Source organism: Bombus fervidus, chromosome 12, assembly GCF_041682495.2.
Source record: "Bombus fervidus isolate BK054 chromosome 12, iyBomFerv1, whole genome shotgun sequence".
Lineage (NCBI taxonomy): Eukaryota > Metazoa > Arthropoda > Insecta > Hymenoptera > Apidae > Bombus > Bombus fervidus.
Genome location: NC_091528.1, coordinates 4,208,485 through 4,225,630, shown reverse-complemented (window position 1 = coordinate 4,225,630; position 17,146 = coordinate 4,208,485). Strand labels below are relative to the sequence as shown.

Genomic DNA, 17,146 nt, shown 5'->3' with positions numbered 1-17,146 from the left:
AGAGGGATCGACTTAATTCTGGATAGAATTATCAATTCAAGCGTAACGAGAAAGGCAGCGAGTTTCACAAAATTGGAATTTCGGAGATTAATTCGCAAAACTAAGGGATAACTTTCACAGAACGGATATCTATAAAGCATGTTCAGATTTCGAGAGTATCAACTCGTAAATCTTCCAATTGCACTTTCGATTTTAATGCTGGTTCATTTACTTACTATCTCTACTACTTTCATTTCTCACTGTTGACCAGTGTCGATAAATTTTTGAAAACAGATAGCTGACGTTATAATACGAATTATATTGTATGTTTCTTTTATGAAAGATTGGGGCTTTCACATTCTTCATGAAATCTTTTCAATATAGAAAAGAAGTTTCTATGCTGATATTGAACTTTTGGTTATTCTATTTTATTCTCTTTATTAATAAAAAATTACCGTTAGAAATTGTGTCGAGAAATAAAACTACATATTTTCATAATTCATAATAGTAATTGCTAATTGAGGGCAGTTCTTTTTTTGAGCTGTCCACTGAATTTTCTTCAAAAACTAGTATATCCTTATTGAAGGTGTTGGCAATAGGTCATTCGGATTCCAAATCATACAATTTTACCATATAACTTGTAAAATGCCTCAAAATTATCGACATATGAATACTTTCTTATATCGTTTCTGTTCTTACTAATCAATTCACCAAATTTGTTTTCTGTATTAATTGCCCAAAAAATAAATTGTTCTTGATAGATAGCAATTATCTGCTGCGATCATTTAAACATTAACTGTTATGATAAAATAGAAATACGTTAACTTCTTGATGGTACCCTAAGGTGTATGTTTAGTACCTCAATTTGAACTTATAGGTTCTAATTATAAGGTTCAATTTAATTAAAGATTAGTGAGACACAGCTTCTCTGTTACTTGAGAGCAAAATAACGGCGTCCGCCATTCAAGACCACACAGCAGTAGTGAAGAAAGTTATTTTAAAATTTACAAATAGCAGCACATCTCAAATTAACTTTTTAAACCATCAGATTAACAAGTTAATAGATATCAAATATCTCAAATCAATATCAAATAGAAATCAAATCGGGTTACTTTTTTAAATCAATAAATATCATTGTGGTAAACATCAATAATCCTCAAATATTTCTCACAAACCAAAAACTTTGAAAGATCTTGCCGGTGTTACTACATTATGTGGAAAATTTTTCGAAGATTCTTCCTAATTTTCCAACCAATAAAAGTTTAACTTTCGGTCATCTAAATTAGTAGTCATAATACGATTAGTAATATAGGTAATATTACAAATTTTCAGAATTCCCGTTTATCTCAAGTATTTAATATGACTCTAAATCCTCAAAATCTTATTCATGGCTGTTAAACTACACAGCATATTTCTCAAAGTTCCTCCTGACTTTCAGATAAACAGGTAGTGGAAAAATTCACCTAAGCTGCAGCTTATCTTGTTACATAATATTGCACCTCTGATCTACTCCGAGTATCCGTATCGTTTCGTGTTAACTTTCAACAATTTCTTCAAGGTTGACTCGCCGAATACCGAAAGAGTCGGACAAGGCGCAGGACGAAAGATAAACGCTAAGGGAAGACAGCATCCCAAGGACATGGTTTGCGTGAGAGCTACTGTGTGTCGAACTTTTCGATGATTTACGGAAGCTCTGGCACAAAGCACAAGGTAGTCTCATAAAATAATAAACCATCTATTAGGCCGGTTGCTTCCCGGATGCACAGTTGAAAGCAGTGTACTCTTACGGTTATGTACATCGTACATTCCGCTCGGATGAGACCAACGACAGCTACACAGCTTCTTTTTATTTACAACGGTTGGAACTAATCTCTGGAAGAAGTCAAAAGCTTCGCAGTCATTACCAAACCTTCCCATTTTCCTATAACATATATATCATATATATATCAAATATATAGACGACAGATGAGCTATACGATAAATTACATTTGTTGTCTTTTACATAGAAGAGCGATTTGAAAATTTGATACGTCGTTAGCTAATTCCACCTCTAAACTATCTTCCCGTTTGATTTTCGGGATAAATATGTGATTTTGTCACTTTAAATGTGTGTTTTGTTATATTGTTCTTTTGTTTTTTTGACAAGATATCGCGAATTTATTCGTCTGTTTTTAAAAGGTTTATATTTTCAATTATGTCGTATTACAATGCTTCTTTTTAGCCACCATAAGATTTGAGAAAGAAATTTGCCAATTAATAGAAAAGAATTTGTCACATTTTTGCCATGAAATCTTCAAATAGTCCATTCAAATTTTGTGCCTGTATTCTATATCATTATCTACTTCAATCTGTCGCCTTTTGAACTGACTTAATTACGTTCTGTACATGATCAACAGGTGTCCTAATAGTCATTAACTAACCATGAATGATATAACAGTTGATGAAAGATATAACAATTTATGGAATTATTATTTAATCTAATAAATAAATAAATAGATTTGGCTAGTATAATGTCACTATTCGATAGATGACGGAAGATTGTTGAAAGGTATTGGAATCAAATTTATAATTCATACTAGGAAAGTCTTAAGACTTATTCAACGATCGTTAAAGACATCTGTACATGTATCTTTCTCTTTTGTTAATCATGGAGATCCAACGGAGGTAGGGCTTTGAAAGTATATCCACAGATGTCCAAATCTAAGAAAGTGAGGGAGGTTAGCGCGACGGTTTCAGGGCGATAATTTATTTGGCCTAGCCAGGATTTACGAGGTCCGATATTGGATAATGAATCAGGTCTCCCTTGATGGAATTAACTCACCTATAGCCCTGGGTGTTGCTGTCTCTCTTCTAACCTTTATTAGTTACCACGGGATGAACGCGCGACAAGCCCTTCTCCTCGTTTTACGATCGACCTATGTATGTCCTGATGAGATCTGCGGCTTTATGTAGCTTTACCTCTTTATACACCTCTGGAACGACGTACACATTCGTTCATAAAATATTAGGACGCCTACCGGTCTTGTTTGTTACGTGATAATTGATACAGATTATCAATGATACGATTAATCGGTGAATATTTTCTATTTACGTCAGGTAACGATTGAAAATAGTTAGAAAATGTTTATAACTGTTACTTTCAGGGATACAAGAAAATAATGAATTAACAGCTATATGGCGAGTGTAATATTGAAAATCACAGGGATAGCTATGTATATGGCAAGATTTGGATTATTTCAATTATTTCAATTCCTACAAGTGTCGTTGCTGTAATCTTATAGTGAAGTTATAATCTTATTCTCTGCTACAACGTGTTCTCATGACTTGGAAAAATACGTATGTACGTACATATTAATTCTTTCAAAAGAAATTCTATTTTTCATCAATTTCTTATGTTAATGAATTTCTTATTCGTAAAATTTAGAAATATTACTTTTGAATTTCTATTACATGAAAAAATATGGAGTGGCCACATTATGTGATAAAAATCGATTCAAATGGGTGGAATATAAACAAAATTCAACGGTTTGGTCTACCGCATTGACCAGAATGATGGACCCCTGTTCAACCTTGCGTTTCTACGGATTCTGACCAGAAATTATGAGAAAATGTAGCTCTACGTGAGGTCACAAAAGTTGCGGGCTAAAGGTACAATCGACGTCGTAAACTTTTTGGAAAAATGTTGAGGGGTTTCTGCGTTTATGAATTTATCCTTGTGTCGAACACAAACACAACTAATTTTTTTTAATTTTGTACCACCTAATCGGTCTTCAGAAGCGTATTTATCTATTTTGTCTTTTTTCGATTTTTCAGAATTTTCTAAAACTTTCAACCATTTTTGCTCTTTCATTTTTACTGCATTTCCAACAAAGTTTTTAGCTTGCCGTTGATGAATTCTTATCTTTCATCGTCTTCGTTCTTAGTGCAAAATTAATCTGAAAATTATCATTATCACATTTAATTCTTTTTTTAATTTTTCGAATTTTGGAAATAAATATTTTCGTCGAAGAACTCGAAAAAATCTCTGTCTACGACAATGTACGTCATAGGTGTAAATTTTTGTAGAATTACTTTAACGATTAACCAAAGATGGATAATGTTGATGACCGTAGAATGACGAAAAGTCCTTGTCGTTGTAAAGCTTTGGATATTTTATTTTGGTTTATTATCTGTCATACCTTTTCCGTTTCTCTCATTCCCCTTTTCTTGTATAACGACTTTCCTGATTTCCTGAGAACAGTGACACTGTAACATTCCTCCACTGTAATACCTCATAAGAGGTAACTGAAAACAAGGGAGGAAAAATCACAGTTGTTCCTTTAACTCGATCCTTCTAAGCGTTTTTCTTCTAACCTTCTAACTCTTTATGTGTTTATATAGGTAACTGGTCTCCCCACTTTCAATGTTTTGGTACAATTTCATTGTTTTATGATGTATCCCTCTTTTCTATGAATGATTCTTTCTCATAAATCTTGAAAGTTTTGTATTTCGAATATGAAGTAATTGAAAACCTGAAAGAAAAAGCGGTACATGTAACATGTAGATATTTTTATTATAAATATGTTGCAAAATTTTTAAATTTATAAGAAGATTTAATTTATAATAAATATTATATATAAAACATATTTAATTAATTAATAAGGAAGTTTAAATTTACTTAAAAGAGAAATAATCCTTGTGTAAAAATACTGATGATATTTATAAGAAATGCTTGGATCGTTTTTTCAGTGAATTCTCTAAATTATAACATTCGCCTGTTTTAACTTGGTAGAAAATTTGTATCAGAAAAATCTATTCGCAATCTAATATAATTTGAAAAGGAGATGAAAATATAAAAGATACTGTAAAAGGTATAGAACATAGAATATGGAGAGATGAAATATAAAAGATTAGTATTATTAATCTCATCTCATCCGAGGCATTAACTTCAGTTTCCCACAGTACACCAAGAGTACATGAATTAGTTTCTCGAATTAATTCCCACAGTCGTGGGTACCAGCGTCGATAATCGATCGACAAAAGTTGATCGAAAAGTCGTAACCGAATCGGCAGAAAGGAACTTGAAAAGATTGGTCACGGTTCGTATCGAAGATCAGCTCGAAACTAATATGACGTAGTTATTTATTGGCACCCGCCACGCATTAGGATTCGATATGCTTGCCGTTTATGAGGGAAATATTATGCTACGAGATATCGAACTGCCGATTAGAATCGCAGATCTTCCGCGTGAAATTGATTAGAAGAATCGGGTCCTATCATTATTTGTCGCTTTCTACCAATTCGATACAGATTCCATAATTTTCGTAGCGATGATACGATCGAGAACGCTTTGAATTTTGGAAACAGCTTGATCCATTTTCTGATATCAAAAAAACATGTGTTTTACATCATACGCAATGTCTGATACAAAATATTTGAATTCTTCGTGACTTCCCGTCAGTAAGATATACTAATTAAATGTACATTACTAATTATTATCTGCAATTCATCGATAATAAAATAATTGAAAGGTTTTCCCATTCGTTGTAGATTTTGTAAACCTAAAATTGAATAATAAGAATCGACGAAACTTCCTACGAAATTAATTGGAGAAATTGCTAAAGTCCTTTTAATTGTCATTATTCATCAGTTTCTCCGAGTTCGATTCTTACACGAATTATTCAGAATATTTGAACATACTACAATTTGTTCGAAAAATGCAATCCTTTCCTCAGCATCGATTATATAGAAACGTTTCTAAAGAGTCCTCCGTTTCTGTAAAATATTTCACATTTTTACGAATTTTTCCGCTAAACCATAGTGACCATATTTCTCCCTCTCTATAATTGTTTGTTATAATATTTACTCGAAACGACAGTCACAAAAACTAGACCATTTTCACAAGAAGCGAATTTTTTGCAAGGAGAAAGCTTAAACCGAACGAAACATATCGTAAAAATGAGCGAGTATTTTTGTAATCTTGCGAAAGCGGTGTGGACGGTCGAATAAGTTGTGTCGTTCTTCAAAATTCTCGCGACCAGCAGAGGTGCTACCTATTTTTTCTAGGTCAAAATACTGTTAGGCAAAAAACGGTACAAAAACTAGGGCAAAAACTGAACCTTACAGAGTTGAAGCTTCCGTGACTGAACTACGTGAAAAAAAATTCACGGCGGAAAGGGTTAACTTCTTCGAATGAACGCTAACTGGATGCTTCATGGTCCTCGTAAAAGCGCCCCATTTTTTCTTCGTTCGTTGCAGAAAAAGCCGACGCTGCAGCTAAATCGCTCCGTTTGTACCATTTATGGCTATAACCAGCTATAAACGACTCCTGTTGCCTAACAGACTTCTATATGGGTATTGGATCTTCATTCAGACCACTCTGCCAATTTTTATGCTTTTTCTTTGGTACATAGTATGAATTTTGTATTTTTATATATAGCTTTTATTTTATAAAATTGAGAAAATGTTCTCAGCGAAATATTAAAATTCGAATTTTTCAGAAGTTAAAGCGACAAATGCCAATTTGTATTTGTTTAGGAGGCAGAATATTTCATAAATTTTGGTGCTGAATCTTACAAATAGATTTAGGAAAAGCTAGGCTACTAGTCATGGTTCGATAACAGTAGGAAGCACAAACGTTCCCCTTTTTGTTCAAAACTCCACAGGAAGTCCTGTAGAACGCTATGTCTCCACGCTTTCACGATTAACCGGGAACTTCTTCCAACAGTTTTGACTTTTCAATTAGCCACAGGTTCGCCTTCACCCAAATATTGTGCCTAATATTCCTTCGTCACGGCACCTCCCCATAAATTTTTTAAAACTCTCCGCCTAAGTCAAACGAGTTTCAATGCCTGGAATCCATGATGCTCGTTCGTAACAGTGAAAGCGTAGGAGATGTTGCGAATTTCATGGAATCTATAAAAAAGAAAAAGAATATCATGAATATTCAGCCGAAAGTTAGGTTGGCGTTAGGTTGTGATTAGATTTATTTAGGTCAGTCATTATTCGTTACTTATTATCTTATTTCATATTCGTTATTTCATCTTATATTTATGAATTTTTATTAATCTTTAAATGAACCTAGAAATAAAAATTTCAATAAAGCAATACTGAGATTTCTTCGCTTGTTAAAAAAAGCATCTCTGACCTTGTTCTTGTTAAAAATTCGGTTTTTCATGGACACATTTTGCCAACACGCTCTGTTTGTTAAACAGATCCTAGTACATTTCATCCAAACTTTGACATTTTTTGGTATGTTCGACTGTGTCTAGGTCGCGTAAAATTCGAAATTCCATTTGCAAGGGATACGTATAGCTGAGGGGTTCCCGTGTTTCGGCTATAGTTCATGCGGACATGTAACTTCGTAGATCGGATCCACGGGTGGTCTATGGAGACATGACCAGAAGCTGTCAACATTTCTTTACGCCGACAAGATAAACTCGATCACGGTTTAAAATCGCTTCAGAAATCTCGCCTTTTTCTTTTCTTCCGACGGAACAGAAAAGATCTGGTTTGTGAAACGCTTTCTGCGGTTGAAACAAGACCCATCCAACCCACTTACAATTCTCGATAAGGGAAAGTGTAGATTTTTTCTTTAACATTTACGTTCAATGATCTTTTAAATCTATAGGAAACTATAATTTGGAAAGATTTATTCTTTGAAAGTATTAATAAAATTGAAAAAATTGACAAGGTATAGGCTTGGAAAATGGAAAAAAAAAATGAAAATAATTAGAAAATGGGAAAAAGTAGGAAAATTTGTAATTCACTTACTACCAATTAAATTGGGAAGAATTCTAAAAATTATGAAATTTATAGAAACCTATTTTATTAATAAATTTTGTCACGTAAGATACAAAGTCGCAACTAAAATAAAACGATTTAACCTAAACTCTTGCAAATCATCTATAATCCAACAATTCCAACGAGGTGTTACGATCAATGTTTTTAATATCCTTTATAAATATATAAAAAATACTTTTGTATAAATTATATTAAATATCCAGAAGCTAAATAAACGTACGTTCTCATAAATAACGTGTTATTATCTCTATCTGAAGCTCGAAGCAATCGTATGCTTATTATCTTGACGCAGGAAGACTATTCGCAATCTGCCCCTCCGACAATACTGCAAATAGATTGTTAAGAAACAGTCGTCTAAATGTTACCTAATGGATCGTCAGATAAGATAATACAATTCCGCCATTGATCGTGATTCCTTGAAGAGATGGCCACCATCTAAGTCAGGGAGTGACGACCTACTGAATCGAGGGTTCCCGACGTAATTTCGAAGGGACGAGCTTGTACATTGGGGGATGATCCTTGTATCGAAGGTATAAATTGGATATTAATATTTGATGAACTCTCTTTCCCTCTCCCTTCCTCGCTTAAATCCTGAGAGAGGAAGAAAATGATCGATCCTACGATAGGGGTTGATTTCTACTAACCAATCTTCCTTTTTTTTTAGATATCGTCTTTCTGAAAATTATGAGATTGAATGATATATAGACCGCGAATATTTATTTATACATTTATGGGTAATTTAAATTGAATTTTATTCGAAGAAAATAATATTTGATATAAATTATTTGATTTTCATTTTTATTCGATATTTTGCGTAATAAATGATGCATTTTACTATGTAAGATATAGAATATGAATTAAATATTCAAAGTGACTTACTTGTTATATTGTATTATTTTAATGAATTTGCTTCATATTATAATTCTCGTGCAAAAAACAAGAAATATTTGGAAAGTAAAGAAATTATTGTTCTCACAAAGTTAAGGAAAAAGGAGAAGTTAGGTGAGAAAATTTAACGCGTTAATAGTTATACCTCTCATTACTTGACCGTTAAAAATGGTTAAACGCTTTAGGACCATAGATTTTTTGAGGCGGATAGATAACATAACGCTTAAATATTTTATATTTTCTGAACGAATCCTCATATTTCGGCTCGACAGATAGCTTTTTTCTCAAACTTTTTCGATGATTTTTTTATGGGCCACCAACAAAACGGCTCTTTTTATATTTATGACGCTAGATCAGCGTGGCGATTTTTTTTACCCTCCATCCTCCACGGTATATAGAATTTTATGATTTTACGAGTACAGGTATCTCGTCTCCTCGTTGTAGCTGGCAATGCAGTATTCGATCTTGCATCCTTGCAATTACCAACTCGGAACATTGCCTGTTAATAAGATTTTTAAAAGCATTTTTATTTTTATACTTCCTACAAACATTCCCATGACCGTTCTAATCCTAATAAATTTCATAATTGCACAGTTAATTTAATTTAATTCACTGAGCTGCAATAATAAACCGAGAAACATTTTTTTTATTACTAGCTATTGAATCGGAATTAATTGGACATTTTTAAAATTGTCAAAATTATAGCCTTTTGTAGGACACTTATTAATTATATATTTTTGAAAAGCAGCAAAAATACACAACGAGGTTTACAGAGTAAGATATACGAAGCTGAAAAAATGTAGAGGAACGTCGTTAAAACATTATTTTTTAAAATGTACCTTGTAATCATTTACTTTTTTAAAAATAAAGTACTATAGGATCTATAAAATCTATATGGTATGTATGTATTAATGTAATTTTTGAATTATAACCGTTTTTTTTTTTAATCATAAAAGTAATAAGTTACGCTACAATTCGTCCTTAAGGAAACGATACCTTGGTTTAATTTGTAATTTAGTTTATTTAAATTTATTCAATACGCATATTACTACATGGTTTCATGTAAGCGATGATGCAAGCAGGAAAGGAATGAAATGATTCTAAAGAGTGAAAAAGAAAAAGAGAACTTTCCATACGAATCTTTAATTTCAAAGGAATTAATCTTAAATACTTATCTTTGCGTTTATTTTATTAGGCAATGTAGAATATGATAATCATGTACAAGAGCTTTCATTATTTTATAATAAAAGAACTTCAATTTTTCCGAAATTTGATAAAATCTAATTTGTCTAGTGATTAAAATCTGTTTCTTATGAATATCAACCATTACATTAATCAAGGAACACCTAAGTAATTATTCTACAGTACGATTCATTGAAACAATATAGAATTCACTTGTCAAGGAAATTCACATATCACTCAATTATCATTCACGTATTATTTCAAACCACATTTTTTTACTATAACTTACAATAGTCATAATACTGTTGAATGGAGTAATAGTATAGTTTATCCATAGATATTGTCTATAGAACATTCTCAAATATGGAATTGTGTAAAATAGGAATATATTAGATTAGAATTCATATATGGAGAACAAAAATATGATGGAGACATTTTTTTATTCATAAAATTCTTTGGTAAATAGGGGTTCTAGTTGAACAAGTTGATAAGTAGATACAAATAAATAGAATGATTACTTTGTCTAATTGATAAATGTAATGTTATAAAATTAATGTTATTACATAAATTTATCGAGGTTCTATAGGCTATATTTTTAGATAGTGTTGCTCATTAATAAATAATGTATATGTATATGTCGGAGTTGAGTTGTTTGAGTTTGGTAACTAGACGCTGATGGCAATGATCTTAGATTCGATATAGCGAATCCACGGTCCACGGGCTCACTCTTTATTTAACTCAGAATAGAATTTCTATGCACAAAAGTATCGCTCGCTATGACGCTCTTTATATTGCTCTCTAGACGATGTGTCACTCACCAAGGAGATCACAAGAATAACTGAGTAATGGAAACTTTCTTTTCCTTACGGTTGCGTTGGCTTTGTTTAACGTTGGCCTGGGATACCAACAAACTGTTATCGTTGCTAGGCAGACTCACATAACTGCGACATTGCTCTTGCCCAGGGTTTGATTGTTAATACAACGTGTGTCTCATAATATTGGTACTTTTCTGTTAGGTGGAACATTCATCCCGTGACCGCGGCTACGCTCGGCGACCGGTTGTCGCCTCGAGCCCGGTTGTCGCTCATTGTCTCAAGTTTCGAATGACTGTGTCTGGGTTATTTCGTGAATGCTATTGAGGCTTTTCCAAGCAATTCCAACGGGTGACCCCGTTGTCCTTTCATCTCCGACATATATATGTATAACAAAATAATAAATTTCTCGTCGGTTATTATTTAACCTATTATTACATTATGTAAATCAGTTTAATAATAATTTTTGTAAACATACAAACCTTTGTTATTATTAGAAATTGGAAATATATATTAAATAAAAGAAAAATCATTAAATCATTATTCATATATTGGTGAAAGTTGAAGCCAGATTATTTTAGCTTTGACACATACACCATATTTACACCTTCCTTCTTCAATATCTTCCTTTATCAATAATGTAAGGGAGCATTTTATATATAAAATATAAGTTACACATATTGAATAAATTTTATTCATTTTATTGCAAAGTTGTTACGAAATCATTATTGACATCGATGATTAGATACTGACTAGATAGAAATAATCAGAAAGAGGTTGTTATTCTACACGCGAAATTGGCTAAAAAATGTAGATAGTTAGTCCGTTTAAGTGAATTAAAAATTAGCCTCATTTACGTTTCTGTAAAAGAAACTACCTATGAAAAAATTATCTACATTTATCACCATTATACAGTTAATTATATAATTATATTATATACTGTTTCTAACGCGTGTAGAATAATCTTCTGCTGATTATAACTTGAGAATCTTCAAATTAAAAATTTGTAAGTATTACAAAAAAGAATTTTATTCTTGTGAAGATGGAACTCCCTTTGAAAAAATTCTATCCAAATTTCCTTTTAATACACAATTAATTATATATCTATTTAGGTATAAGTTCTTCTGAGGTGTGTAGAATAATTCCTATCGATTATAACTTGCAAACACTTCTTCAAACTCAATTTTTTCATAAGCATTATTTGAATAAATTTTGTTCCATATTTTCGATTTCACTTCCTGATTTATCGATTGGACATTCATGAAGTTACAGCTTTTTAGAGAGTAAGGCTATAAGTATACTGGATTCCCAAGTGTAGTGCAATGCTAAATGCTTAAATGTTCTTGCGTACTTATTCTTCAACGTTCTTGAAAATATCTCTGTAATAAAAAGGGTCAAATCCAAATCGAATAATTTGAATAATCTTTTAAATTAATTTTAATTTAAAAAATCTATATAATAATATATGTTAAGTCTCTAATCGACATTTAAACACTTATCTACGTATGTACAAAGATTATTTTACAGATGTTCGCACAATGTATCGTTCTTAGCAGGTACCACATCGTCGTCAAAACCGATATTTATTATATACATTATATACGTTACTAATTTTATTGAATTAATATCCTAAACGGAATCTACTTTATTTCACTCTTTGCAATGTTTTCGACTCACATTGTATATGGTTGAAATAATGGCGGCTTGGGAGGTAGTTGAATACTGGTAGATAAACTGATGGCTGTGGGTAGTCTGATCTGCTGTTGTGTGGAATGATCGCTAGTGGGAGGTGAGCTTTTCTCGTGTATTTGTTGTTGGTTATTGTTGTGATGAAGATGTTGTTGTTTTACCCCGACACAGTCGCAGTCACTGGAGGCGTCTGAGTGAACTGGACTTAAGGACTCTGGTAACAACGTCGGCCTGTAAGTGGTCGATGTGCTAGTGGGTGGGCTGCTCACCTGAAAGGCGGTATTTCCCATTGTAGAAACGCCCAAGTTCGGTAGATGCAGGGGTTGTAGAGAAGGGTGAGGCTGTAGGAGATGCGGATACGCAGCCGCGTTGCGAGGATGAGGCCGATGAAGCGAAGATGCGCCCGTAGGTGCTGCAGTGTACGGCGTATATCTTGTGGCGTAATAAGCTGCCGCTGCTGGGTAGCCGTGGCCCAGATGAGTAGGTGGTAGACCCGGAGATGCATGGTACGGAGGTGGCAAACTTGCTGTTGCTGCTGCCAAGAGGGTTGCCGCCAACGTTGGATCCGTGTACATCGCGTACGGCCACGCCATGGCCATCCTTTGGCGCTTGTCCTTCATGCGACGGTTTTGGAACCACACCTGCAATTAGAAATAATCTAAACATTAGATGTAAATGTATCGATGAGTGCATATGATAGAAGGCTAAAATTGGAATTATGAAATATAAATCGAATAATAAGATTAAAGTTAGATTTACGTGTTGCAAGTTTTCAGAGGTCGGAAGGTAAAAGGGAACAACTTTAGGCGAGAAAGTTTTAGAGTATTTTTGAGATATCTGCTGTATCAAATGTATTTCGATAGTTGATTTTTTTTTTGGATGGAATTTAGATGTTGAATTTTTACAGAGATGAAAGGTAGAAGGAGGATGTATGTGATGTAAGGATGTTCGTGTTTGCGCGCAAAGTTGCTTTATTATAGTGTTTTCGAGATTTGGTAAAAATCGCGCCCATTTCAATGTTATATCCTACGAATTGTAAAACTTAGATTTAGATGCTGAATGATTAAAGGGTGTAAAAGTAGAGGCCGAAGATGTTCCTTACGTTTAATATATTGAAGATTTCAAAATTAAGAGGCAGGATCGGAGATACACGAAGGTTGACCGGTGCCTAACGTTTCTACCATTTAACACCTTGATCATTTCCATCGGTAGACGGTTTTATAGCTATTGTGCGGTCCAGGCAGCGCAAGATGAGAAATTAAGGGATCCATTAAAGTCAAAGGTAACACGGGAAAACCGCTAATTAAAGTGTTTAACACCTCGAACCGGATCGACCGGTCGTGGTCCAAAGAAATTAAGAAGTCACGGAAAAAGGATCAAGGGAGATCCAGAAGCAAACCAAAGACCAAGAAGCTTTTGTTTGCTCTCCGTGATTGACTGTTTGCTTGGCCGTCGGAGTGAAATAAAAAAAAAAAAAAAAAAGAAGGAGGAGGAAAAAGAATCGGCAGCGGACTCTGGCGAGTCTCCCTCTCCTCTTTTCGAGCTATAATCGCCAATCAAACATGGCAGTCTATGTAAAAACGGTCCGACGTTCTTATTCATACTGTTACAGTAAAAACTCTTAATTACTATTTAATGTACTTCTTTATTTATGTAATTATTATTCAATTATTATAAAATACTCTTCATTTTGGTCTCTGATTCATAGAAAATAAACAATATAATAATCTTTCCATTTATTTTGTTGATGTTTTATTTAATAAATAACAGAGGTTTTAACGTCTCGAAGGAAAAGGTTTGTTCGACGGAATTGCGCAGGAAGAAACGAAACGATATTCAAGGTTTTTTCCTGAGTACTATCGTCAATGTCGATTACCGACATCAATTAAACACAGCGAGGTGTTAATAGAACGCTTTTCTACGCATAGACCGGAAGGTGAGCTCATTGTTTACTGAAATTTATTGCAATATGTTTGCTTATCTTCGATAAATATTCTGTCGTAATCGCATTCAGAGACGATGGTACGATTTATCTAGTTGGTCGTTTGATAATTACTATTTTTGTTACCTTGATTGTCGATTCCGGCAAATGTAATTCTGCCGCTAATTCGCATCTTCTAGGTCTGCTAACGTAGTTCTCTCTGTGAAATTCCTTTTCTAGTCTTGATAGTTGCTCTCGAGTAAATGCAGTCCTATATCTTCTAATATTCGGGTCCATCGACGATAACGGTTGCTGTTGAGATATTGTCGTATCTGAAGATTGATAATAAATTCTAAAATATTTTAAATATTTTTGAATACTTGTCGACAGTTTCGTAAGATCTCGTCACATTTAAAAAAATATCTCGAAACTCGAAATTCGGAGAAAATCGAAAAATCATTCGAAACGAAACACTGCACTTGCACGAAACACTTGTCCCGAAGAAAAATGGTAGTTATGCCCGTATTTTTGCACTGTGGTTACATACTAATATTCCTCGGCAGCAGCGGATGATCGTTTTCAGAATCGTATAAAGAGGAAGAGGATGAATGAGAGAAAGACAAAAACAATGTTGGGGGATAGCTAAGACGGAAAGAAAACGGTAGCTAGTCTTTATTTGAACTGCTTCTTGATGCGATTCTCTTCACAATCATCCTTTACTCTTTCTGTACTCTATTTTAGAGTAATTAACATGCAATAATTGATAGTATGTAATTAATATACTAATAATCGCTATAAGAATTTTTAATATGCAACACTTACATTCTATTGTTTAGTTTCTTTTACGTATAGTTGGTTTCAGTATCAAAATTTTTTTCATTTAAGCTATTGCTACTGTACAAATATTTAATGCGGAGTATTGTATTTTTATTATTATATATTATATGTATATATTATATATTATATATATTACATATATTATAATCTGGAAATTCCTAGAATTAACGATTCAAAGAAAGAAAGAAAAGATAAATACTCATATATTTCTACTTGGATGTTCAATAATAATACTTCTAATTGTAAAATAAATAAATGAGGTAATCAAGTAATTTGTATTTCTGAAGTACGAATGAGGGATAACAAGTATTAAAATTTTTCTAAAGAAAATTCGAAATCCTTAACAGTAAATTGATCCATTAGCATAATCTTTCCCTAAACAATAACCATAAAATAATTTCTATAAGGAAAGCGGTCTCTAAGGAACGGTCTGTAAAAGTCTTTGGAATTTATATTTTCAAAACCGACCCATGTCAAATGGATATCCATTAGTAAGAATTTCATATTTAATCGCGAACGGCAATAGAACCCAGCAACAATGATCAGTGACATGAACTTTGCGCACAGTTAGTTCTCTAAACACAGCATTATCCGTTTATTATTACTTGTAAACGCTAAAGAATGTATTCTCCTATCCTGTCGATGAATACCAACTTACGCATTTTCTATTGATGTAAACATAGTGTTTAGTTTTAATAATAATCTAACAATTTTGATAACGTTCAAATCTATCCCAAACAATCGACGAATAGTCTAAAGTCATAAAAGACTGATGCTTTTATTATTCTCAAAATTGGCAGTTTTTAGTAAAACCAATGGAACGCTGAACAAAGAAACGACAAGATTTTCAAAATTCAAATCATTCACACAAACTATTTACTAAAAGATATCCGATGGACATCTTATCTCATGTTAACCTTTTTCAGAAGTCTTTGATATATTCGGCGACGGGCTGCGTGGAGGGCTCACTCGATATGGTGGAGGCACAAGATCCACCACAATAGTCTCATCTTCTCTCTGATCCCGTTGTTGATCGTCGAAATTCCTTTGAAATCCTTGCATTTTGGTTTTTACTCGTAAAATGTTACGTTCACTTATTTGTATTATTTTACACAACACATTGTACTATCTTAAAATTTATCTCGTTACGAACTCCGTTGATTTTCACAAACCTTTATCAATGAAAATTCATTCCACGTTTCACATGAACAAACCTTCGCTGTTTACTATGAACTAAAACTAATCCGATCAACTGAACTCCAACAAGCGATACAACAGTGTGCCAGAAAGCGAGCTAGTACTGAACTAGCAGCTTATATGGCTTGCTTTTATCCCGAGAAACCATTGTTCCGCTGTGTGTGGTGGTTGGTAGGTTCTGAGTGCATTGGCGTTCCATTGGCCACTGCTGCTACTGGTCCCGCCTATTCTCCCATTCAAACCTGCCCTTTCTCTCGCTTTTCTCTCCCCAATAACGCATTTTTTTCCATCACATGAGGCAACACCTCAGGTTAGGAAATAATCTTTATTAATAATCGTTATTACCTGTCATTATTTCCCTAAACAAATTCGGTCGAATACAAGATTTGTAAACTATTGCACGCTATTAAATCTTAATTGACTATGACGTAATATTTGGACTTATATATATATATTATATATATATATTATATATGATATATATAATACATACATACATATATATATGATTCATATATGATTCATACAAATATAATATTAATAAATTATAACAATGAATGGGAAATGACAGTGATATTTCCAAGTATACATACATCAAATGGGTCCATGAATGAAAATGAATCATTTTATGAGAGAGGAAATAGTGTTTCCTCTTTTTTACAATTTTTTGATATTACTGACACTCTTTGGTTGTGGTGCAATATTTTCTCTCGTGTTCTACATTATTTCCTACATTTATATTTTGATATATTGGCTACAGATTTATCATACAAAATGAAATTTTGCTCTGAAATAGTTAATTTTCCATTCTATGATAATTTAAAAATTATTGTTTCACTTTTTCATTTTATTTCATTTA

General features: G+C 33.0%; 1 protein-coding gene across 1 annotated transcript; it reads right to left on the bottom strand.

Moving 5' to 3' along the window:
* Positions 1-12,238: 12,238 nt before the first annotated feature.
* Eve (segmentation protein even-skipped) lies at positions 12,239-16,164 on the bottom strand. Its single transcript, XM_072014179.1, has 3 exons — positions 16,008-16,164; positions 14,401-14,585; positions 12,239-12,973 (listed from the first exon to the last, which is right to left on the bottom strand). Exons 1-3 carry the CDS (start codon positions 16,150-16,152, stop codon positions 12,317-12,319), a joined length of 987 nt encoding a protein of 328 aa, XP_071870280.1. The 5' UTR covers positions 16,153-16,164; the 3' UTR covers positions 12,239-12,316.
* Between the last annotated feature and the right edge of the window lie 982 nt (positions 16,165-17,146).

Excerpts from the sequence above, each read along its gene's own strand:
- Eve (XM_072014179.1), bottom strand. The coding sequence starts at position 16,152 with ATGCAAGGATTTCAAAGGAATTTCGACGATCAACAACGGGATCAGAGA. Across the intron at positions 14,586-16,007 it reads ATCAAAGACTTCTGAAAAAG|ATACGACAATATCTCAACAG; the intron begins GTTAACATGAGA and ends ATCAATCTTCAG. Across the intron at positions 12,974-14,400 it reads TGCCGGAATCGACAATCAAG|GTGTGGTTCCAAAACCGTCG; the intron begins GTAACAAAAATA and ends TTCTAATTGCAG.